The following is a 26,390-nucleotide window of genomic DNA, read 5'->3' on the forward strand; positions in this document are numbered from 1 at the left end:
AAAACATGTAAAAAGATGTGAAGAATTTTTTTAAGAAAAAGAAAAAAAAGTTCTTAAAAAGAATTCAAATTTTTTAAAAAAAAAACAACAGAAAAACAGAATAAGGAAAATATTTAATCTCATCATCAGCTCACACAATTACATCCGCAAAAAGTGCTTTCTAATATCGTATTAATATAGCTAAAGCAAAATATAAAAATACAATCGTGTGAGGAGCACCAAAAACTGCAACGAAAATCGAACGTAAAACTCAAAAAAATGTAAAATAAAGCAAAAAATGCAAAATAAAATGATCAAGCAAAAAATAGAAAATGAAAAATCAAGAAAGCGCAGAATAAAACACAAAATGTAATATATAAAATGAGTAGCGAATTCAAATGTATTTACACTTACCAGCATTTTTCAAAAAATGCAAAATAAAATGCTCAAAATTTGTGTTTAAGAAATTAAGAAAATTTACACATTCAATGGACGTTTTCAAATGAAAATTGTTTTTTTAGTTCCTCACAGAATACGCATAATAAATAAATACGTAAAGAGATGTCGTCCATTTGCTTAAATTACTTTGCAATAGTGTTTGGGGAAGTATTCCCAATTTTAAAAATATGATCCGATTTGTTCAGTTTAGAAATAGCTTGAAGAAAAAAAATTTTTTTTTTGTCTTATTTCTTAAACTTTTCAAAAATTCTTGCACTCACTTATAAAACTTATTTTCTTATATTATTTAAGTTAAAAAATAATATTAATAATTATTTATTAAGTTTCTTTAGTTGATTTAATGAAAGTTGAAGTGTAAGGCTGAAAACTTTTCCACCATTTTAAACTAGGTAATTTTAATTCACAAAAATCTAAATTTGAAAGAATCGGTTGAATCGTAGAATCAAAATCAATAGAATCCAAAATACAAAGTTGAATACCCAATTTTTGATATTTTTATTTTACTATTATTGTTATTATTACTTTGTAATTCAAAAACTATTTAACTAATTTCAGTCGCGCTTCGTATGTTTTTATTTAAAATTAGAAAGCTTGAAATGGTGTAAAAATTAGCATGTCTTGCAATTTAAATTTTTCTCGATTCATTCGATTTTTTTCGATTCGATTATTGTTGGGTTATTGCGAGTATTTCTTTGAAATTTATAATCGCTTTTGAAATTCAATTATTCTTTTCATTATTGCACAAGTAAAGTAAATACAAGTAACACAAAATGCAATGTGTCAAAACAGAGAGAATTAAGACAAAACATTAAAGCGAAATGATTTTTTATTTGAATCGTATGACAAATATGGAATCAAAGAATACACGATGAATGTTGAATTCTCTGCAAAAGCTATGAATCATATGTAAAAAACTATGAAAATATGAATAAATTTTAAGAATTATTTACAATTCGAAAAACAATTTTTATCAAATATTTAAAATCATTGGATCAAAACCCGTAATGCGTTCTCCTAAATTATTGAGCATTATTAAAAAATTGAAAATGATACATGCATATTGTTAAATGCCTTTTTCAGTTCTTTTTGAACGACCATATAAATTTTATCAGAAATTACAGAAGGTATATTCAAGAAAGTGAATTTTTTTTCTTTTGAAGTATTTAAATATTGTAATAGTCAGTAAAAAGCTTTAAATTTCTTTCTTTTTTTGTTGCTTCAAATAGATAATAATACATTACATATAAAGGGCTGAAGCTCATAGATGGGACAATATTTTTGCAATAATATAAATTTAATTCGCTTTATTAATTAAAAAATTATAAAAAAAATCAGTTCTTAGCATTGTTTCCTTCTAAGTACCTTATAATATTGCTGAGTGTTTTCTAACTGACATGAATCAACTAAATATATAGAAACAGCCTATTGTCTGAAGACAACTTTTTTTGAACAATTAAAATTCGGGTCCTTACATTATATTGTGCCAAACTCTTAATATAGTTTGATAAAAAAAACTTTTTAGCTTTTTTTTATAATTACCAACTATAAATTACGAAATTTTTACTTTCTCATGCTCAGTAAACTATAAATTATTTTTTTCATACTCGGTAAATTTTTGAATTGAGGACTTTTCTTATCATGCTTGTTTAACTATAAAAGTTGGGATACTTTGTAAACAATTAAATTAGGACTATTTTTTATCATACTCAATAAACTATAAAATTTAGGCCTTTCTAATTTTCTATACTCCGTAAACTATTTAGTTTTCATTGAGGACTTTTCTATCATACATGGTAAACTATAAGTGTGGGCTTTTTTATTATGCTCAGTAATCTATAATTAGGGATACTTTTATCATGCTCGGTAAACTATAAAATTGAAGACTTTCTTATCATACTCGGTGAACTATGAAATTAAGCGTTTCTTATTTAATCATACAATAACAGTATAACAATAAAGGGCAACAACAATTATAAAGGACGTTTTTATTTATCATAATCGGTAAACTATAAAATAAGGACAATTTATTTTATCATGCCTGGTAAATCATAAAATTGAGAAATATTTTTCTATCATGCTCGGTAAACTGTACAACGTTGGATTTCTATTTTATACTATTTTGTAAATTGCAAAATTAAGGTCGCTTCTTAAATATAACTGTTAAATTGAAAAAAAAAGAATATTCATATCATATACATATAAATTATAATGAATTTTCTTTAATATGTTTGGAAATTTAGGTAGCATAGCAAATTAGGTTACGACTTTTGATCCCACAAAGGAAGAATTTAATTTGAAATAGAAACACCACTTTGAGCCATTTTCGTGACAGTTTGGTCAATGTTTTCAACTTTAGTCACAAGGTATGTTAAAAAATTTTCAATTTGGTTTAGTTTACTATCTGCATCAGCCCAAGATTTTGCTAATTGTTGCTCAGATGCGCATCTTTTAATTGTAGACCATTGTAGAACAAATTCATCAATGTCCAACTGTGATGCAGTTTCTTCATCATCTTCGTTGGTTTTTTCATCTTGATTGGAAAAATTTTGAACCTTAAATTTGGGTGTCAAAAACTCTTTTGATTTTAAGATCCTACCGGATTTAGAGCTACGTTTTGGAGTTTTTCCATTTTGTAGCTGGTGCATTTTCTTCACCAAATCTCTTAAATAGGTTATTCTGAAAAATACAAAATAACAAAAACTTTTATAATAGTTAGAGTTTTATTTCTTATTTATGACACTGGGGAACAAATTTTTAGTTCATTTATACAAGTACTTGATCTTACCTAATTCGAGCGTAGGGATTTCAAACCTAAAATTATTTTTGCTCCGAAAGGTACAAATATTTTCAAAATTGCAAATTTAATTAGTTTATTTTTTGACTGACTGTTTAAGTCTATAAAGAGCGTATATGTTTAAATGGATATCTATACACTTAACAGCTGTTTTGAAAATAAAACTTAAAACAATAGCCAAATGATCATAACGTATCGCATTATAAACTCAAATGTATTATCATCTTCTTCTTACTACGCCCCACGTACCAGAGAAGTAGGGATACATAGTAGTCACTCAGGTGAATTTTAGAGCATTTTGCTTTAGATTATGTTATCAAATTACTTAAAAACTGTAGCTTGTAGAAATAAACCAATTGCTAATTTGACGCGAAAGCATTTAAGATCTATTAAAAAATCTCGTGTAGCAGAAATTTTTTTTCTCCCTAATGTAGTCTATATAATGAGAAGAGAAATTAACGACACAAGTAGTAAATGCAAACTGTTCCATGATTCGTATGCCATAATGCTTATTTTCAGAACCTTCGTCAGAAATGAGGATAAATTACAATGGTATCACAAATTAATATTTAGGCACGAAGGAAATTCTTTTTTAAAAAATAAATACCGAGAAAGAAGATATTCAAAACATTAAAACCTTAAGAAGAGTTTTTGTTTGTAGACTAAATATTAATTTGCAACTCTCAATGTCTACTACTTTTTCCTCATTTGTGACAAGGCTTCTAAAAACATATATTAATCGCTTTATCAGAAAACACAAGTCGTGATGGCACTGCGGGTATAGCACTGAGCTGCGATTGAGTATGGCCAATACCTCCTAGAAAAGAGAAGGCCTCAGCATGGATTACCATAAATGAAAATTTGATCCTTTAGTAGTCCGAACGCAATGACATCTTTCGTATTTACCGCCACTGCGCACCTTAGTAGGCCGAACTTAGTGACATTTTTCGTAATTTTCATTCACTGCACAATTTATGTTCGTATCGTCGTACTACTAAATTGATCCGTGCTCAGGCCTTCTTTCTTCTAGGAGGTGTTGGCTGGACTGGGGATTGCTCTCTGGTGGAAACTTTAAACTCACCCAGCTTCAGTTCGATGGGTGCTAGATTGCTTGTGAAATCGAAGCGGGTGGTGTATATTGTTGACCAGATTGCCGTTTGTTGCGTAATTTCAGACACTTAAATTTCACGAATGTTTGGCTCACAACATGCTAGGCTGTTACCATTGTTTTCCAAAAACAAAAACAGTTTCAAAATGTTTCCCATACTCTATACCATTATAAAATATAGAAAAACAATTTCCCCCTTTTACTCCCTGGTGTACGGAAACTTGCGCGTTTTGGAAGCGTTTATGAAATAATTTTCTTCAAATTTTTAAATTTTTTTTTAACGTCAGTTACTGAACTTATCGTTCTTCGAAATGGAGGTGTTGCTCATTTTGCGTTGCCTGGTGAGCATCTTGTGACCATCGTGATGGAGGCGAGCAACATTACTCACGCCACACTATCACAGATACCTGCTCACAGGGTGAGCCACATTCACATATCACACACAACAGAGGACAAAACACAGAGAGAAACATCCGTGCCCTGAGCAGGATTCAAACCTGCAGCCATTGGCTTCGCAGTCAGGTACACAAACCGCTCGGCTACCTAAACGGTGCTCTCATTTTTAAAAATTGCAAGAATGAAATATTTCTGCCTATAGTTACGAGCTAAGCTACCTTTAGTTCATTTAAAATCAACAGCTGTAGAAAATACTTCAACAGCAAAAATTGTAAACAGAACTTCTTTTCCTTTTGATACACCTCTTACACATCCATAACTTTTTGGAAAAAGTTTATGTTCTACACTTCAAATTACTGATAATAACAGGATTTAAAGTCAAAAACTTCGAATGTTTTCAAAGTGTTTCTTGATGAGTTTTCCCCATAAGGTCTTTAATTAACTAACGTCTCATTCCTTCGCAGGTTTACTGCTCTCCTGGTGTTTGAACCCCAGTTTCACGGGTTCGACATCATACTTCATCCTCTTAGGCCTATACCTTTCCATCCAACTAATACGGATTTTCCGTAAGACATTTTCTCTAGCGGCATCAAATGTAGTGTTTACTAATATTTTAATGAATTAAATTTAAAAGAAAAATGTTCACTACTCTTTATAATTAATTTAAGCAGATGTGATGATGGTTAGTAGGAAAAATGTTGTGCTCTGATAAAAGTCTCATTAAAATTCTATTTATTTTAAGGATATTTTTAAAAGGCGTTGTCGTAATACGAAATGATGCTTTGTCCGAATAATATGCTATTTTGATAACTGGTGTGAGTTTGAAACTGTTACTCACGACTGTTAGGTCAAATTTAGCTAATCTAAAGTCAGCGCTCTCTACGTTTGTTTTGAAAATGGAGCAACACGTCAATATGGAGAAAAGCCACAGTTTTGTGTAAATGAGAAGCGTTTGTGGTCAAATTATTTAATATCTATAAACGTACTTCAATGCAGGTTACTTAGGTCTATAAAAATTTGCATAAAACTAAGAATACGGCAGTGATTTTGATAATTTTCCTCTAGGTTGAAAAATTTGCATAAAACTAAGAATACGGCAGTGATTTTGATAATTTTTCTCTAGGTTGAAAAATTTGCATAAAACTAAGAATACGGCAGTGATTTTGATAACTTTCCTCTAGGTTGAAAAGTTTTCATAAAACTAAGAATACGGCAGTAATTTTGATAATTTTCCTCTAGGTTGAAAAATTCGCATAAAACTAAGAATACGGCAGTGATTTTGATAATTTTCCTCTAAGTTGAAAAATTTGCATAAAACTAAGAATACGGCAGTGATTTTGATAATTTTCCTCTAGGTTGAAAAATTTACATAAAACTAAGAATACGGCAGTGATTTTGATAATTTTCCACTAGGTTGAAAAATTTCGCCAAATTGGCGATGTTTAAAAAAGTTTAATAACTTTTAAAATATTAAAGTTACTTGTCTGTTCTAAAGCCCAGATTCTTTGCGACTAGATTATATAGTTTAAAATCATCACATTGCTTCAAGTATAAGGCGCTGAAACTATGGCTTTATTATTTTCCTTGGCGACAGAGCATGTCATGATTTCAAATCCAAATTTATGTACTTATATCATAATGTATTGTAGTTTATAGAGCTATCGTTTTTCCTCAAAACAAATTCTAATAATCAAACTTTTGTGTTACCAGTTTTTTTTTTTCGAAAAAAAAAACTCGTGGTTAATGAGTTAACAAACAGGTAAATCACTTACCCCCCGGACTAACAATTTGCTACAATAATGTTGTTGTTACTTGTCCCCCTGGTGTAGGAAAACCTATGTCTAAAATTCAAAAGACCCCATCGCCTTAGAACATCGAAAATCTTCTGCTCAACCATCGCCTCCTTCATTAAAAAGCCTCCGCACGTTTTTTTATAAGTAGTCTGCGCTGGCTAATTTAAAAGTGAACCAGTTGTGCGTATGAACCCAAATTCTATTTTAAAAGTACTTGAGAGAAATTTATCATAGATATTTGAGAATTGAATCTGTAGTGGCTGATAAGTAAATAAGACAAACCAATCATTTTCATAAATTAAACAAATTTTTAGACATATTTTTGCAACCACTTTCTTATTTTTACTGGATTTTCTATTAAATGGCTCTTTCGTAAACTGGTTTACCTTCATAGTGGTCAGATCGGACTACTTATAAGAAATCTTCGTGGAGGCTTTCAGTTATAGGAGGCGTTGGCTCAACCAACAGTTGATTCCAGGAGGCTCCAAAAACAATTAAGAAGGTGAGCAGAAAAAAAAAATATATTTTCTTCAATTTGAAATTTCATGCATTTCAAGTGACAACTTCAGAATTTCGCCTAGGCCAATTGTAGAGTCCTGGGGCCACAGCATGACAGAGGCAAGCCCGGACACTTTGCAGTGTATCAGTTGCAACAATAATAAAACTGCCTTTATGAAAAAAGCGACAATATATTCTTAATTACACCCCCTTAAGATAATCTATAATTTATTTACCTACCAGTTTGTCTTAAATATATAACACACACAAATTTTCAGAATTATTTTCTCCAATGCCCTCTTGTAGGTATTGACATTCTTCATTCGGGTATCAGAATTACAGTGTGCTGACCACTCCTTCTGAAGCACCATTCTAGATGGGCTAACCTTGCCATGACAGTAAGAAGGACAGATAGCACAGAGAGAAAAGAATGAAACAGCATACCTTTGACTGGCAGTCGTACCTGGCACCTTCCTCAGCTCCCTAACCACCATACTTGGTAGTCGGGGAATTCTCAAAATAAAACATAAATTTTAGTTTAGTAGTAAATACTTTAGTAGCTATGGATATGCTGCTTATCCAAGATTAATGTATATAATGAAAAAATATAGTTGCCAGTATTTATTATTTTGAAAAAGGGACGCGCTCTGAAAATTCAACATTGGTGTTTAAACGTTTAAGATAGCGTAAATCTGTAGTGAATCCTCTGCAATAAAACTAGTGAATCCTTTTTAATTAAATTATTAAATCAGTTTTTTTAAATAATCTTTAATCATTAATTTAAATAAATTAATAAATTCTATTTAATTAAATTATTGAATCCGTTTTGAATCCACTTTAACTGAATTAATCAATCCTTTTTGAATCCTAGAATGATGAAGACATGATGAAACTTCTAGAATTTACCTTTGATCAATTTTTGCAGCTTCCAAGGCAACCTCATCAGGATTTCCGATTTTTTTGAGATATTTTGCACGAGCCTCTTTTTCAAATAATCTCAAGTTTCCAACATATACTCGTCTTAAGCGTCTTTGCATTTGACCTAAAATACAAAATATTATAATTATTACCTATCAGAAAAGTGAATACATACAGTTATATTTAAACCAACACAAAATTAATTTAGACGCAACGTAGTTCCCAACATTAACATTTTTCCGACGAGAATTAATTAGCAATTGAGTTAGCAAATGCGGAAAGAAATTGCTCCAATTTCGATGAAACTTAAATTGTACCAAAATGAATTACTAGACTTCAATATATTTCTAATTATTTGCATGTAAAAAGAAGTATAAACCAAAATTTGTGTAAACAAGAATCAAATATTATAATACAAGTTTTGTAACTACTTTAAATACAAAAATAATAGGCTTACTTTTTTATGAAAAACAACTGTACTTTTAAATGAACACCACACTTTTTATTACGCGATTTTCTCACTCTCCACATTTTTTCTCTCCGTTTCCATGGTTTCGGCAAATCTTGATTTTTAACCACGCAAGTAGATTCAAACTTCTTATTAAAACGTACTCCCGTGGGGAAAAAGTAAGATTCACCGAACCCATGGAAATGGAGATGATAAAAATGGGTGAATGCGAAAGCGCATATCCCTGAGATTTCTATTGTATTTGTAAAGACTTATAAATAGAATTGAGAGCTACAAATAGAATTAATAGGGTTCGAAACACTTACATTTTTCATTCATGACATGAAGGCAGCAACAACACTTTAAATATATTTTTCTATATATCTTTAAACATATGTAATATGTTCCACAGAGTAAATCTTCAATTATCAGAAAAGGTGGTGGGAGTGTTGATCTTCGGGAAAATTGAAGTCCGGATACATAAACTTCAAATAAATATATTTCTCTTGAATTTGTATTCACTTCATCAAACACATGTCTAAAAAATCAATTTTGTCGTGAGTGAGTGCAATAAGAAATGAAAATGTTACATTAAATTATTTATTGTGTACTTACGTAAATACAGCGATTAACATATTAACCAGCAAGATATTGCCAATGAGCATATATGCAGCGAGCATAATAGGAACTATCCAAGCATGAGGACTTTGGTGACAAGTTGAGGGGTCTTCATCACAGGTAGGAAATCGGCCTATACAATAGAAAAATGGCTTTAACCGTTACTGCTAATGAATTTTATTAAATATTCAAAGAACAATTTAATGCAACCCCTGTCTAAAAGATCTAAATACAACATTTTGTCTGACTTTATAAAAAAATTGAAGCTACGTCAAAACAAAGCGAATATTTTCACTCATTAGCTACCACAATGAGTTAAAAAAACGCAATTGAATGACTTTAGGTCGACATAAAAATAACATGCTGCACTGGACAAGAATCAAACAATAATTTCAACGATTAAAATGGTTAAATTACAACTAAGATTAAAATAAGTAATTTACCAATAAGACTATACCAATAAGATTATAATCAAGCGGTGACCTCAAATATGCTAATTAATAAGTGCAGGCGACATTTTTAGTTACGGAATCACACAAAAAAACGCACTTTTTCTGAATAAGCATACCTTTTATGGACGGATTCGAATTTCTCAGCCCCAAAATATAAGGGGTATCCATTATTTGGTAATATGTTTGGTCAGAAGAGCTGTTCCAAGTTTGGTCCCCTTACTGTTAATTTTAATTTTTACCGTATTTCAAAAACTGTTAATTTTAATTTTTGCCGCATTTCAAAAACAGAATAGAATTTTTTTTTGCATACAATGATAAAATTCGTTTATCTAAAGATGCAAAACATACAAAATATAACTTTTAGTAAATATTTGTTATTGTTTACCCTTTTATTTAACAGTGGTTGAAAAACATTTGAATGGTGAGGTACAAAATGTTTTGCATCATTTTAAAGAATACCATTTTACAAGGCAAAATACAAAGTTTGAGCAAAATTGATTGAATAGCTCCTGAGAAATCGAATTTTAAATAACTGAAATTTTTAAAATTCAATTTCCCATGAACTATTCTACCAATTCACGAACTTTTCAACCATATAAAACTACATTCTTTAAAATGATTTCCCAGTTCATAAATAAATCAAAAGTTATTCAGTGTGGTCCGTTTTTTTCCCGCTAACTGTATTATTAGTTTCTTTTATTATACCCTCTTGCACAACACCAAGAATGTTAAAATTTACCCTTTTTTTTATCTCTCACCTTTTCTGACATATGAACGCTAGTTTAGCAACGATCACTGTATATATTATCCATTCGCGATCACTACATACTATATATAAAGAACGTGAACTAGAGTATAGAAATAGTATTTTATGCATATTCAAATGTAAAGTATACCTGCCGAGTCTTCATCTAAATCTAATTCTCCAAATAGATGCCAATAAGGAAGTGAAAAAATCTCTGTAATAACATTCCAAAATGGTTGACGTTCACGGTGTAAAAGTGCTACACGGCCAATTCCATAGCACAAAATACAAACAGCAACAATAAGAAAAAATACGATCAGGTCGCCAATCTGAAAGTAAAACAAAATACATCTTTCAATACTGCTGATAGCTTGCACTGATTTTTTTCATACTTTGAATATCGCTAATAGTTTGTTCACAATTTATTGTTGTTTTCTACCCATCTATGCATCTTCTACTAATAAAAACTCGTCATTTCAAAGTGCACGTATGTTTTTAGTTCTGTAGTAAGGAAAATTATATTTTTGATTTAAAATATCTGTTGATTATTATTAAATATTTTTATAATTTGGAGTTTCTCTCCGCTTCAGCTCTATTAAGTTCGAATTCATCGTAATATTCTCTCCGTACTGTGAATATGTTTGATTAAAAAACTAAATTTATTTATGGAATCACTGCATATATGCAATCTAAATTAATTATTCTTCAATATATTTTATCCTAAAAATAACTCTACTAAATCTTGTGTGTATCATATTTTACTATAATTATAAATTTAAGTGTTACTAAATACTTAAAATAGTGGCAGAAACTTTTCGCTAAGAGTGTAAGAGAACACTCTTGGAGTTTTCACTACACCAGGAGTTATCCTTGGTTCTTAGTGTAGTGAACACCAAGGACCAAGAGTTATCATTACACCACTTTGGTGTAAAATATTTGCCCCCCTTTTTAGTGTGAAGATACTTAAAATTTTTTCACAGTGTATTAGTATTCATACTATTTTAAATATAAAAATAATTCTACGAACTCTTGTTTATATCAAATTTTACTATAATTGTAAATTTTAGTGTTAGTAAACACTTAAAATGGTGACAGTTACTTTTTGCTAATAGTGTAGGAGAACACTCTTTGAGTTTTCACTTCACCAGGAATTATCCTTGATTCTTAGTGTAGTAAGTTACCAAGAACCAAGAGTTATCACTACACCACTTTGGTGTAAAATATTTTTCCCCCTTTGTAGTGTGAAGATACTTAATTTTTTCACAGTGTAATAGTATTCATACTATTTTAAATATAAAAATAATTCTACTAACTCTTGTTTATATCAAATTTTGCTATAATTGTAAATTTTAGTGTTAGTAAACACTTAAAATGGTGGCAGCTACTTTTTGCTAATAGAGTAAGAGAACCTTCTTTGAGTTTTCACTACACCAGGAATTATCCTTGATTCTTAGTGTAGTGAAACACCAAGAACCAAGAGTTATCATTACACCACTTTGGTGTAATATATTTGCCACCATTTTTAGTGTGATGATATTAAAAAAATTTTTGCAGTGAATTCATATAATTTTATATGAATTTCCATAATATCAAATTTTCTTCATGATGTCTAATTAATATTTATTTGCATAATATTCTTAGTATTCTGAGACTTGTTTTCAACTCAACTAGTGATTATCATCATATTTTATAAAAATTAAGCCCAAAATCTCTCAGGCTTGGTACGTGGCTTATAGACAATATAAAGCATGCTTTCTTCAAGGTAAAGAAAAAATATTTTCATTTCGCATTATTTACTCTAGCATAATATACACCGAAGAGTCATTACAATATGACCACCCTGCTAATAACATGTAGGACCACCTTTAGCCCTCAAAACTGCTAGCACCCGCCGTGGCATTGATTCCACAAGGTGTTGATAGGTAGTCTGAGGTATCTGGTACCAAGCGCTCACCAACTGGTCCTGCAATTCCCTCACATTGCGAGGGGGTAGCGTGGCAGCACGAATTTGGTTTTCCAAGTAGGACCACAAATGCTCTATTGGATTAAGGTCAGGTGAATTTGGGGGCCAAGACATGACTTGAAAGTCACTGGAATGTTCCTCGAACCAATCCATGACGATTCGACCCTTATGACATGGTGCATTATCCTGTTGGTAAACACCATCCCCCGCAGGAAAAACTGTTGCCATGAATGGGTGAACCTGGTCTGCAACTATGTTCAAGTAGCTTACAGACGTCAGGGATTGTTCTATGAGGATTCTGGGTCCTAATGTGTGCCATGAAAACATTGTTCCTGGGCGAGAAACCATGAAAACCTGGGTGAGCCCATTGTTATAAATGGAGGGTGGTCATAATGTAATGGCTATTCGGTGTAAATCAAGGCTCTACTTACCATTCTCTTTAAAACTATAAGTTTTGGCCCAATGTGTGACATGGTCATGTAAAATTCATATAGTCGTATATAGCTAAGAATGCAGCTAAATGTGTAGATAAGATGAATATCGTCTAATCTTATCCAATTAGAAATGTATATAAATTGGGATAGAGCTCTTAAAGAAACACCAACAAAGAAGAAAATCACCCAAACTACGTCTAATTTATTCCAAAAATAGCCGTGTAACCATTCCATTAGCTTATTATCTTTTGGATCACTTGGTTGCTGAACAATCTAAAAATAAAAAAGTAAAAATTCAAAATTATGATTCTGCAAAAATACACTTTTAACTAAATTACTGCTGCTATTTATCAAAAATAATATGAAACTAGTAACAGACAATATCGATTTCATTTAGAGTTTTGAATGAAGACATTGTTAACAAGTTATTTTCTGTTTTCTTGTGCGAGATAAACTATTTCGAGCCGAATACTTTTTCTATATAAAACCATGATTTAAATTAAAAGTAGTTTCAAGAAATTTAGCAAGATTTTGCTGTGAACATGCACCAAATAAATTAGATAGACTAGGAAAATCGCAATTAAAGTAATGCCTTTTAATTTTAAAAGTCGATCACTGTCAAAATATGGTTAATGGTTTTCTGTAACTAGAGCAGACAATCGCCGGTTCATTTGGTGGCTGTGTGTTAATCTTGCAAGGCTAATACGTAATCTGTTTATTAGTATTTCAATCGTTCTGGAGCAATTTACGAAGACAGTTTAGGCTATATGTTTGTCAAAAAAAATTTATTGAAAATTTCGATTACAAAAGTTTTGATTTTTACAACACCAATTTTACTCTGCAGTTTTTGATTTTTGATATATTTTTGTTAAGTTCAACATCAGATAATCTTCCAAATCATCGACTGCTAAACGAACGATTATTTACTTAGAGTGACTATAAAAATTATTTTATTTTTTTTCCAACCCCTTTAGCAATTTAGCTTCAAAATCAGCTATTCATTTAATTACATTTGCAATTAATTGAGAAATTTCGTTTTGAATTATGAAAAAAGATTTATTGAAAAGTACAGGGCCAACTCATTATTAAAGAATGTTATATTTCAAAGATTTTCTTTTCTCATACTATCAAATCTTGTTATTATAGGGCAGTATAATTTGCAATACACTAAAATGGTAATTGCGAGAAAAAAAAAACCTGATCATTTTGAGCTTTCTTTCGAAAAGTACAAAAACTACTTAGAAAATTGCTTGTAAATTCCTTTAAATTTTTAAGATATTCAAATCAAACTTTTTTCATTAGTTGCCAAATACGATGGATCACAAAATTATGAAGAAAAATTATTTTTAATTTTTTCCGCGCTTGCGCAGTATAAAAGAACTACATTATATACTTGCTACCGTGAATGACAGAAATCGAAAGAATGTCGACTTTCACCCGTGAATGTCAGCAATCACATTATTGCTTTGGTGAATGTCTGAGATATTTGTTATCTCCCATTTGATATTAATTTATTCGTCGCTATTATTATATTTATTCTATATTTTAATATCTTCTGATGATAGATTAGGAGAAACATCAGTGTTCGGAGTATCTGTTGAATGCATACTAGGCAGTGGCACTTGACCTTCAAAACCTTTATGTAGGACATATCGGACAAATGCATACCTTAACTAGACCTAGCACATATTTCAGACATTTACCAAAGCTACTATCTGATTGTCAATTTCCACTGGTGGAAGTCAATAACCACCTATTTCTGTCATTAACAGTATCATACTCATATCTTGCACAGTTAGTAACAAAGATTTTTCATACTTTAGAAGGATAATTTTGTAATGAATTTTTAATTGCTCCAAAAATTTTGTTGAATTCTATTAAATATTTTTCAAGCCATATTAAAAAATTAGTTTTTTTTTTATGAAAATGTCCGTATCTTCATGAATATCTAAGCTACGTTTACGAAATTTTATACACTTATTTTAAATGACAACCAAACTGATCGATACAAGTTGCAAAGGTATTGCTTGATTGACTGGCATAGAGTATTCAAAAACATTTCTTCTCTTTCGTAATTTATTGTCGGTCCCTCTAACCACTAAAAGCTTTAAGTTGTACAGATAAGTATGAAAAATCGCAAGCAATAAAGTTACAAAATAATCCTCTAAGTATTTCTTGAGAAATTTAAAAACATGTAAAATAAACTGAAAGAGTATCTTCCATAGAGTAGCGAAAGAGTATCTTCCATAATTAGCTTTCTGCTATGAACATTTTACATATGTACTGAAATAATTTATAGATCTTCATACTTCTTTTCCAATGTCCAGAATCAAACTGAATGCCCAAACATGAAGAATAATTTCTGGCCAGTTTACAACATCTCGAAAGTCAAAAAGTATCACATATGAAAATAGGAAAAGATAGCACAAATAGGAGTACTGTCAAATAAAAGAGCATATGTTAAAAATTATTCAAATTTTAGCCATAAATAAAAAAGTTCATGAAAAATAATGCCCGTGCAATGCAACTTAAAAAGTATTTTTGTTAGACAAAATCAATTGCTTATAGTGGATGCTAAATTTGCTAATGGTAGGGTAAACCAACCAGTGAAGGAACACTACCCAGTGAAGGAACATTTCATATATATTCATTAAAAATAAGAATTTGAAAGTTTTTCTTTAGATTGATTGGTAACAATAGCTTACTGCCAAACAATAGGAAGTCATCTAGCAATGTTTTGGATTACCTGGTCAAATAGACTTCTCTGGAAAAATTTTTGAATTTGTTATTATCTCTGCAACACCTTGTTTCTTTGAAAAAATTATAAGGTGAGTGTTTGTATTTATATGTTTGAAGTGGAATTAATTGCATGTAATAGTTTTATTTTTCTCACTGTGAAAAAGAGAATTCAAAATATAGTTATTGAAGTTACGTTTTATTTTTTTTAAGCATCATAGCATAATAAAGTACTGAGATAAGGGGGTGTTTATTCACTGGATCACCAAACGATGAAAAACCAGTGAAGGAACAAGTGTTCCTTTACTGGTTTTTTTTCTAAGTTAATGAAAATAAAAGATAAACTTTAATTTTCTTGTACCTTTAGTGATGTTCCGCATCAAAAGTATGTTAAAAATACGAAAAACAACTTCTAACCAGTGAGGGAACAGGCATGTTCCTTTACTGGGCATAGATTTCCCAGTGAATGAACAGTATGTGTTAATATGTTGACACTTTAATTTTCAATTCATGATTACAAAAAAAGGTTAACATTTTCCAAGTATTTATATGTTATAATTTCTAGAATAGGCTTGTTTTTAAATATTTGTATGGCTTATGAATTCATAAGGAGCATTAAAAAATAACCAAAATTAAGTGTTCCTTTACTGGGTGTTCATTCACTGGTACGAGCTGTTCCTTCACTTGGTCTTCTTACTACTTGTTATATGAACTTCCAAAACTTTAAAACAATAGTATGTGAGCTCTCTACAATTTTTTTACATAATTTGCAAGTAGTAACAAATATGCTGACACTATCATTTAACTAAAATTACGAATTTTGAAATTAATATGATATTTTAAAAGGCAAGCGAAGCTTAAGTGTTCCCTCACTGGTTAGTTTACCCTACAAAAGAATATTAAAATTAGCAGAGAACTTGCACATCGTTATTATTTTCGTGTGACTTTACTAAAGGAAGTATTTTGCGAAACAAAAAGAGTTGCTTAAAGTAGCTACAATTTAGTTTGAAAAAATATTTTCAAAAAAAATTTAAATTAAGCCGTAAACATTGCTGCTTTTCTTATTCATTTTAGCTTAACTATGATAATTCTTATTCATAGATCAAAATTGTCTTACTGTGAAGAAAATTTATATCGTCTTTGAACTTACTATTTTAGATTCAACTCAAACTGCAGTCTTAAGACATCGCTTGATATGTGTTTTTAAATAAATTATATTTTTCACACTTCCTCGACACTGTATCTTATGAACGGGAATTTGATTTCTATAGATTCAGCATCACAATAATTTCTAAATTATCTGTCTTGTCGTCTCGTATTTAATCTCATTTACTTCAGCGAAAATAAATAAACGGAATGCCTCATTTGTCTAGATAGCAATATTTAAGTTTCTTCTATCATTTATTCTCTTTATAAAATTTCAACTCTCATTATTTTTCATTCAATTTGCACTTTAAATCTCATAAAAACTCTTCGCGTAAGATCATACAACTTTTTACCACTTACGAAGAGAGGGATACTTAACAGCTCGAAATTGTGTAAATGTCTTTTTGTATATACTGATTTTGACGATTTTTGAGCTATTATTAGAGTATTTTACTACCGTAACCAACATTTCTCTAATCTGGTACAGAAATGAACTTTTGAGTCTTATCGTTTTATTCTGAGAAATATCGTCTTTTATTAATATCTGTGAGCATTTACTGTTATTTTAGCTGTTATAAAATGGGGAATAATCAAAATTAAAATGATTCTTTTCTACCAAGAGGGGAAAAAAGAGGTTTAAGGCATTAACAAGGACATGGTGCGTTAATACAGAGATGCCAACTTGCTCCGGACAACAAATATATATTTTAAAGTGGTAGTTTATCAATTGTGATTCTTGGTTTAATGAATTCAATTTAGTAGATTTTTATCCACCACTATTTCTAAATAATTCGTAGACTTATATAATGCACCACTTTATAGTACTTATGTAACGCTATACCTTTTAAAAGCAAGCAAAAATAGTTAAATATTTGGCAAATTTACTTTGTAGTTAATTACCGTTTTTTTCATTATTTTGGCGTGTCCGGAGCAGTTGGCATCTCTGGTTAATATAGTAACAAGCTAACAAAACTGTCATTAGTTTTTGCATCTGTCAAATTGCATTGACCAACTAGTGTTTTTGTAAGAAAATTAACGAACATTTAATTATAAAAAACGAAAAAACATTTTAACTATTATCGCAAAAATAGGTTATTCGTATTTTTTTTCACTCCCTTCGTCCCTAATTAGTTGCTACATTTGGGTCGAAAATTTTGTCCCATATCAGTTGCTACATTTCATGTAAATGGAGTCATAAATAACTTTCGATGCAGTTCTGTAGTTTGAAACCAGTAAAATTATACTAGCTAGAAGTTAGTTTTAAGCGATTACTGGTGAATGGGGCGTGACAAAATGGGGCGTGACTTTAGAGTGGCGAACACTAGACTTTGAAACTAATTTAGCACCGATTTAAGGAATTCTTGGTGAGTAACTGTTGGTGATTGAAAGCATAACTCACTGAAATCTTTGAAAACGTTCAAACAAAATCATGAAACTAACAGTATCAATAATATTCAAATGTTGCAATTAATTTGAGACAGAGGAAGTAATGAATAGGAATCTTAATGTTTGGAATCTGTCTCGAGCCATTAAAACGAAAGTTAATTCATCAAAAAACTACAAAGGAATATGCTTGATTAGGATTTTTTTCCTGTAAAAGGCAGTTAAAAAGGAATATTTATGAAATTACTTACAAAAAGCACCATCATTTTAATAGCCGGGCAAGAATAAAAAAAGTAAATTTTTTCAAAAATATTTGGCTCCCTTTCTGCATCAGGATCATGTCTGTATCTGAGGTATCCTAAGCCGATGAGTAAAGGATTGAAGATAGTAAGGCTAAGCTAACAAAAGAAAAATTAATTACAAGAAATTGAAAAACAAACAATTAAAAATTTATACTTATGAATTAAGGGCTTGCAACGCCAGGGGAGAAATTCAGTTTTGCGTTCTTAACATAACGGTCTAAAATAATTAACATACTTTACAAACACTATTTAGATATGAATAACAAATATGAATTAAGCAAGGAAGGAATTATGCATACATAAAATATGCTTTAAAATTATTTTATAGTAAAATATAATGCAAATTAATTGCAAACAATTAAAACTTAAACTTCAAAAAATAAGCTTCCCATATAAATGTAGTTTTTTGTTTCAAACTATTTTTATACATTTTTTAAGTAATTCTTTTTTTAAATAATATATTCTACTATATCTAGCATACCAGTGTACCAATTTGTATGCATTTTCTTCAAACTGTTGTGAACATGTGTGTTTTCATTCTGGAATTCCTTTTTCCTTACAAATAATTTTTTGAACAAAATTGTGCAAATCTTTAAGTAGTTATTCTGAGAAAAGTAAAGGAATAAAAATCTAGTGGCACCTAAGCTTATGTCTTAATGTGCATTATTTTTTTATTCATTTGAAATTATTTTCCTCACCACTACATATAAATTATTACAAATTTCATACGCAACATTACTTTGTTCTAGCTCTATCGTGGTAAGGTTTTTAAAATATAAGCAAAATTATAAAATTTTTAAAAATTTTGGTCTTTGAATGTCTACCATTTCATTAAAAAATTCGCAAAAAGCGTTGTAGTTCGTAGGCCTGCAAATGCAAGAAATACAGCAAAAGTGTGAAAAGATTATTTTAATTCACTACTTATGATAACAATCTTTTGTAATTCACTACTTATGATAAAAATCTTTTGTAATTCACTGCTTATGACAAATATTAAATTACACAAAATTTTTTACGGAGGAAACGAAAAGTTTTTGCAATTATTTTCAATTTCTTCGACATATAATACAATCAATTTTACTTTTATCGTCTGGAACGCAAGATAAGTCTTGGTCTTTTTTACATTAAATTTCAAGTGCTACTGAGTTTTAAAGGTGATTGTAATTTTTATTCTTATTTTTCCAATTTAATACTAATGAATTTCAAAATTTACAAAAGATGATTGTAACAAACTCCGAACATTTATATTTTAAAAACATTAGAATTACATGAAAAAAATAAGAATAACTTAAAGCAAAAAAAAATTTGCATTAAATTGTTCTTATGCTTTATCTCCTAAAGAAGTTCTATACATGTACGCAGGAGCATGACATCAAAATTTCAAAATTGATTTTTCGCTAAAATTTTTTTCTTTGAACTTTTATTATATGCATGCCAACTCTCTGTAAGAATGCCATTGTCGATTAAAAATGTAAAAAGTGGTTGAAACCCTTTTAATTTTTATTTATTTCCGCTGTAAATAAAATCGAAAATAATATGTTTAAATTAAAAAATTTAATACCCCTTTACATCTTCTGAAAAATCCTTCCGTCAAAAGCGGAAAAAGTTGACAAGTGTGAATGAGCTTTTAAATGTTTTCCAATTTCAATTAAATGAAAATGAGACTTACCCTGAGAACTGTATTGCTTTCAAGTTTTCCAAACCACAATTGTTCTGTAAGCTTTATGCAGGTTTCTGAAGACATAAACCCCTATGAAATTAGAAGAAAAAAATTCTTTCAGAGCAATATCATATATTCGTATAATAAAATATTCAATGGATAGGGAACTGAACACTTCGAAACTATGAGTGAAGACATAATCAAGCATATGATGATCTAAAATTTAAAACAGTGAACTTAAACTAATTACAGATTAATTGAGAGAGATACAGATACCTGAAGACATAAATCCCTATGAATTTAGAAGAAGAAAAATAGTTCAAAGCAATATGATATATTCATATAATGAAACATTCAATGCATAGTGAAATGAAAACTTCGAAATAATGAGTGAAGACTTAATCAAAAATATGATGATTCAAAATTTAAAACAGAGAAACTAATTATAAATTGATTAGTTCTGATCGTTTAAATGCTCTCGCTAAATTAAAAAATATGCGTTTTGTTGCACAACTTGTTGTTATTTCACAACTATTTTAATACGTTTTGAAAAATATACCAGAAAAATTGAATGATTTTAACAGTTTTGATTTTTTTGGAAAAAGTATATGAGAAATCACGAGAGCTTTGAAAGTTTATGAGTTAAGTATTACCAAACCAAATATAAAAACCAGACAAAAATAATAACCAACAATAAATAGATATTTATTCAATAAATTTGGTAAAATTATCGGTATTTGATGAATTGGGTGTCAATCTTGTAGTTTGAAATATCGCCGTCTTAATTTCTAGCTAGTTAAGGCTAACGAGTCATTAAATTAATGGAGATAAAAACGAATGAACATGCCACTTTTTTAACAAATTTAAATTCTTGATTATCAAAATATGGATGGGTTATTGTGGGTATCAAGAATATGTCATGTTAACTTTTTAAAAACGTGAAATACATTTACTATAAAAATTTATATACCACTATCATAATTTTAAGGAACCACAGGACGCCCTGGTTTAGTAAGCAATGGTCTTACCCTGTCATATCCCAAAATTGCGAGATCCAATAATGTCATATTTCCCCAATAGCCATCCCGAAAGTTCAAAATTTCAGAGGTTTTTTTCCAGTCCATTTTGTCACATTCTTCGAGAACACCTGTTGCAATCTTTTCGAATTCCTGTTCAAAGAAAAAAAACTAAATTATTGAAGTCCAATAAATAATTATAATTAATTAATGAATAATAAATTATAAATAAATATTAAATAATAATAATTAATTAATTATAGCAATAATACTGAAAATTAATAACGATAATCATAATAATTCATTATAATAATCATAATAATAATTAATTATACAAATTATAATAATAATGAATTATAACACTTATTATAATAATAATTAATTAAAACAATTATTATAGTAATAATTCATTATAATAATTATAATAGTAATAAGTAATAATTATAATAATCACAATAATGATAATATACTAAATAAATAATTATTATAATAATATTAATAAATATTAAGTAATAAATTAGTAATTAAATTAATAAAATACTTTTATATTTGTTTAAGAGAAAAAATTACTTCGTTTTTACCTTTTTTTTATCTACATAAATTGATTTTTCCTCGTTTTCATATGACACATTTAACCTCCAATACAGTGCAGTGGCTACTACAGACATTTGTAATGGTTTTTGGGTTTCCGTCCAGAAAAACAATGCCATTTCCGTCCTACATTATTGAGAAACAAAACTTTGAATGGTAAAATAACTTTCAATGTCAAAAATTGTGTTGTTGTCTTATATGACTCATTTAACCGTTTATATACTAACATATACAGTATTAACATATACAGTTTATATACAGTAGTTTTTGAATTTCAATCCAAAGATTTCCGAAAAAGAAAAAAAATCCGTCCTAAATTACAGAGAAACAGTAATTAAATGACAAAAAGGAATTCAAAGCTAGGAACTATGGAATGATTTCATCTGGCATAATTAACTTTTTTTATCCAGACTTTTTATATTGAAGTCATTCAAAAAGTGGCTTCATGAAAAATTGGTATAATGATAATAAACTATATCTACCGAAATTATAGAACAGCAATAATTAAGAAACAACAACTTAAAAATCAAACCAACATGGTGTGATTTCATAGGATACATTTTGCCTCCAATGCAATGCAGTGGCGAACAAAGCATCATGATGTTATTAAACCATTTGTTACCATTATTTTTTATTTGTCTTTTATTTGTTTTAATTTTATCTCTTCATTAAAAACAACTTCTCTAATTAGCTTAATTTTTATTTTATGTAACCATTTAAATTAATAAGATTTATTTTATCAAAGCTTCAAACTGACAGACTATTGATTGTTAAAACGCTGGCAATGAATTGAAAAGAATCGTAACCACCTGTAAAATATAATATGAATGAAGAATAATATTAGCTTAGCATAAAAATTAATTTCGTTATTAAATATTGAAAAAGTGTTGAATGATTTTAAAGCTACATTTGCTTTAAAATATTGATGATGGTAATAAAAGTTGACATGTTTCGAGTGCTCAAAAATAGGCAGCCATTCTCATGACCGGGGGGCGAAATGGACGACTTTAATTTTTTAAATCATCAAATATTTATTTTTTTTGCTGTTCTTTGGAACTATTAATTTAACTGCTAAATTCATAGCGTTACAAATCTGCATGGTATGTTTAAAATCTCACATCTCTTTATGTATTAAACATTAGCAATTTTTTTAAAATTTTAATTTCGCCAAAACTATTTTATCGTATCTCAATGCTTTATCGTATCTCAATATCGTATCTAGAAGAAGAGTTAGTGAAAGGTTTGTTGCCAAAATATAATTCGTAATAGTGAATAGTGAGTAGATTAATGGTATCAATTTCTTTTTTAAAAAAGTACTTAGTACATCACATATATATTATTGCGTATCACACTTTTCGAAAAATCATAAAAATCACAGCAAATTTACATTGTTACAAATTTGGTAGCTACGCAAAAAAAAACAATGATCGACCTAATACGATTATTTATGTAAAAAGTAATTATGTTTGAAAGCGATTTTTTACATAAAAATTAATGCTTAAAATATTATATTTCTGAACACAATAGATGTGTAGAACTTAAGGAGTAATTGCTTATGGTTATGTAGAAATACATTAATATGTTATTACATATTTTTTTGAATTAAAAAAAACTCCCTTGTGATTCTATCTTTTTTTTTTTTTTTATTTTTCNTACCCTTTTGTATTTCTCCATTATTTACGCATATTACTGACTCACTATAAACATGATTTATTTTTGAAAAAACCTGTTTAAGGTCAATATAAAAGGTTTGTTACCAAAATATAATTCGTAATAGTCAACAGTGTGTAGATTAATTTGATTATTGTTAACAATTTAAAAAAGTACTTTATGCATCACATTTATACTCTTGAATATCACACTTTTCGAAGAATCACAAATATATGCAAATTTACATTTCTATAACATTGTCAGCTTTGCAAAAGTATCTTACCTGAGAACAATGATCGACCAAATAAATAGTTCTCTAAAAGGCTGTTCAAAATGCTCTCCGGATATTCCTGTTGATTCAATACCTCTTTTACAAGTAATATCTCTTTGATAGACATCATGCCGGTGTTTTCTCATTAAAAAACCCAGAAAATTTGATATGTCTCTGAGATTAAAATACCTGTCTTTATGAGTCAAGTCTTTTAAGACAACTAGCGCAGCTTCATTTTCAGATATCTAAAAGAGAACAGATTGCAAATCAAATATATTGCCACTGAATCTTTTATTTTGCACAAAATGTATGTTTGTTTAAGCGAGTGAATGAAGTCAAATTCGCTGCATAATAAATATTTCGGGGAAAAAATGTAAATTCTAACTCCTGGCATTCGATTTCATTCGAATCGTTGGCAAAAATTAAAAATTAGTATCATCTTTGTTATAAAGGAGCCAAAAAATTTTCAGTTTTATGTCGGTGAGTTTTTAAATCCGAACACAGCTCGAAATACGTATTTTCGAAATTGGAAACAGCAACAATTGCACCTTTTCAGTTTTCAACCAAAATTCAACGACTAGATGAAGAATTGCGTGCATGCAATTCATTACTTAATTAAACACTGAACATAATCATTACGGGGCAGAGTGCTTGAATTCGAGGTTGGGGCAGCTATATAAATTACTGTCGTAAATTCGCATTCAGAACGCTAAGCGATTATGTGAGTTTTAAAACTCTAAATTCCAAAAATGAAAATTTACTATCACAGTTACAAAATAATAGCATCCGTAACAACCTTGTGAAAACAACTGTTGACTTCAGTCTTTTTTCTTAAATAAAAGACTTATTTAGTAAAGCGTACAGTTGTTGTTGTCGTAGTCTTTCCAGACAAGGCATGCGAGTATTCTTCTTTTCCAGTGGCGCCATCTAGGGCCAAGAACTCGTCACAAATACCCCAGACACGTTAATAGGGCGGACCTGAGCAGTGGTGGCTTAGGAGATAGAACGTTTGCCTTCGAATGAGAAGAACCGGGTTCAAATCCCAGTGATGGTTGGTCGATGCGAATTCCGCACCCGGGTTGCACCGACCACAATGCTAACGTGAAATATCCTCAGTGGTAGATGGATCATGGGTTAGAGTACCCTTGCCCTCAGGCTCGCTAGCCAAGTGAGGATTTCGTGGTTTTCCTCTCCATGTAACGCAAATGCGGGTTAGTTCCCTCAAAAAGTCTCCCACGATTGCAAAAATTTCCCAATACTTGATCCAGAAGTTCCCTTGTCTTCTGGATTAGATTAAAGTCTATGACTGGAATAATACAAGGATACGGAGTTGATCGTTGGTTGCCGTAAACTCAGCTGTTCAACGACGGTTATATTTACAGAGGACCCAATCATACATCCATTCATTAATCCACAGATCGTAATTTAGACCTGGACCAAAGATCAATTAATCTCTTATTCAGTACCCACAGAGATATAATTTGTTATGGAAACATGGAGGACTTTGCGATTCGATAGATTTAAAGTGCACCAGTTACCATTTTCTACACGGGGGAGTCTTTTGCTTGCTGGATTCGAACTCTAGTTGTCACAGACGTGAGTCCAATGCCCTGCCATACCAAAGTATCCCGGCGCAATAAGCTGTACTAATTTAATTAAATGCACGTACCAAGTGATTTGTGCAAATAAACGGTTTCTAATTACGAACTTTTTTTTTTGGATTCATTACTTAATTCTTTCAAAAAAAGAACAATGCTCATAAAAGGAGTTTGTAAAACGGAATCAAATGTTGTGTCCATGTTAAATAGCTATATCCATTTTTGTAAACGGCATTTCGAGCTATGGCCATTTAAGTAAACATGCATTTTGTACTTTGTTTATTTTTATAAATACGTATTTCGAGTAGTGTCCAGATTTAAAAACTCATCCGCGATTATCTTTTACTTTAGAATTAAAGTTTCAAAGTCGTCAGGTTTAGGTATATTTATTTAGAATTAATGAAATATTATGGTAAATGCCAATTTCATAAAGACATTATTCGGTTTTAAATACTTGTCTGTTTACATGTCTAGTTAATTCGTTTCATCAAGATGGTATTATTCTAAAACTTTTCTATGAGTTTGTAACACTTGACTTGACATGTTGTTTTACGAAGTGTCTGCCCTCGAAGCGGGCATCAGACTTCTTCATCTAATTTGCCCTAGGACCACTAAGACTTTTGGAATTAGGCTTAACCCCTTCTGACCTGATAATATCATTTTGTAAAAGTGGTAACTTCATTTTGAAAAATATACGTACTTTAAAATTTCATATATGCTAAAAAATAATTTCATTACGTTCACTGTGAGTTGAAAAATTCAAAACAGATCTTATAAAATTAATTGGAAGTTAAGTTAATGAAATTTTCAGCAGTTTTGGGAAAAGTTCGTCACCACTCTTTAATTTTTCCCAAGTTGTGGATACTTTGAGTCTGAAGAGGATGAGGAGGTGATTGGGTAATTGGCGGCTTGTGGATCGACTAGAAGACTAGTGTAATCCAGGGATGCCAACTGCTCCGCTTTCTTCGGAAGTTTTAATATATTGGTAACCAATTAAATAGCAAAACTTGTAGAATAAGGATAAATACGCCTACTTTTTAAAAGAATAACCTCGAGTATAGTATACTCATACTCATATGTGTTGGTTATCTTAGCATCAGCCCCGCTAGGGGCTCCAACAGGAGTGGAAATAGGAGTGGAAAGGAGTGGAAATAAATGATAGGAGGGAAATAAATGATAAATCGCCGAAGCGCAACTGATAGGTGAAAGTTGGGGTTCAGTATCTTTTACTGAGAGAAAATTAAAATGAAGTAGTGAGATTGAACAAACAAGTTTAAGAGAGAGAAGAGGTTTTGTGGCAAACTGCCCCGCCTCCCTTCGAGGTATTACCCCCGAGCTTCTCAGGTGCACAGTAGCCACATAGCCTCAGAGAAAAGGAGAAATACATAATAAATGCGCAAAATTCGCTTGGTCTACGGGCTTAACCCTTCAA

General features: G+C 30.1%; 1 protein-coding gene across 1 annotated transcript in view; it reads right to left on the reverse strand.

Moving 5' to 3' along the window:
- Positions 1-1,246: 1,246 nt before the first annotated feature.
- The window catches only part of LOC107439090 (transient receptor potential cation channel subfamily M member 3), a 36,533-nt gene continuing 11,389 nt past the window's right edge, over positions 1,247-26,390 (reverse strand). Inside the window, exons 7-18 of the mRNA XM_043050261.2 lie at positions 23,373-23,605; positions 21,430-21,565; positions 20,861-21,001; positions 19,842-19,922; positions 18,122-18,268; positions 14,915-15,043; positions 12,603-12,878; positions 10,360-10,537; positions 9,009-9,144; positions 8,720-8,931; positions 7,934-8,069; positions 1,247-3,114 (exon numbers count right to left, since the gene is read on the reverse strand). Coding sequence (XP_042906195.2) covers positions 2,727-3,114; positions 7,934-8,069; positions 8,720-8,931; positions 9,009-9,144; positions 10,360-10,537; positions 12,603-12,878; positions 14,915-15,043; positions 18,122-18,268; positions 19,842-19,922; positions 20,861-21,001; positions 21,430-21,565; positions 23,373-23,605 — 2,193 coding nt within the window. The 3' untranslated portion in view covers positions 1,247-2,726. The remainder of the gene's footprint in view (positions 3,115-7,933; positions 8,070-8,719; positions 8,932-9,008; positions 9,145-10,359; positions 10,538-12,602; positions 12,879-14,914; positions 15,044-18,121; positions 18,269-19,841; positions 19,923-20,860; positions 21,002-21,429; positions 21,566-23,372; positions 23,606-26,390) is intronic.

The sequence above is a fragment of the Parasteatoda tepidariorum genome, chromosome X2, assembly GCF_043381705.1.
Source record: "Parasteatoda tepidariorum isolate YZ-2023 chromosome X2, CAS_Ptep_4.0, whole genome shotgun sequence".
Taxonomy (NCBI): domain Eukaryota; kingdom Metazoa; phylum Arthropoda; class Arachnida; order Araneae; family Theridiidae; genus Parasteatoda; species Parasteatoda tepidariorum.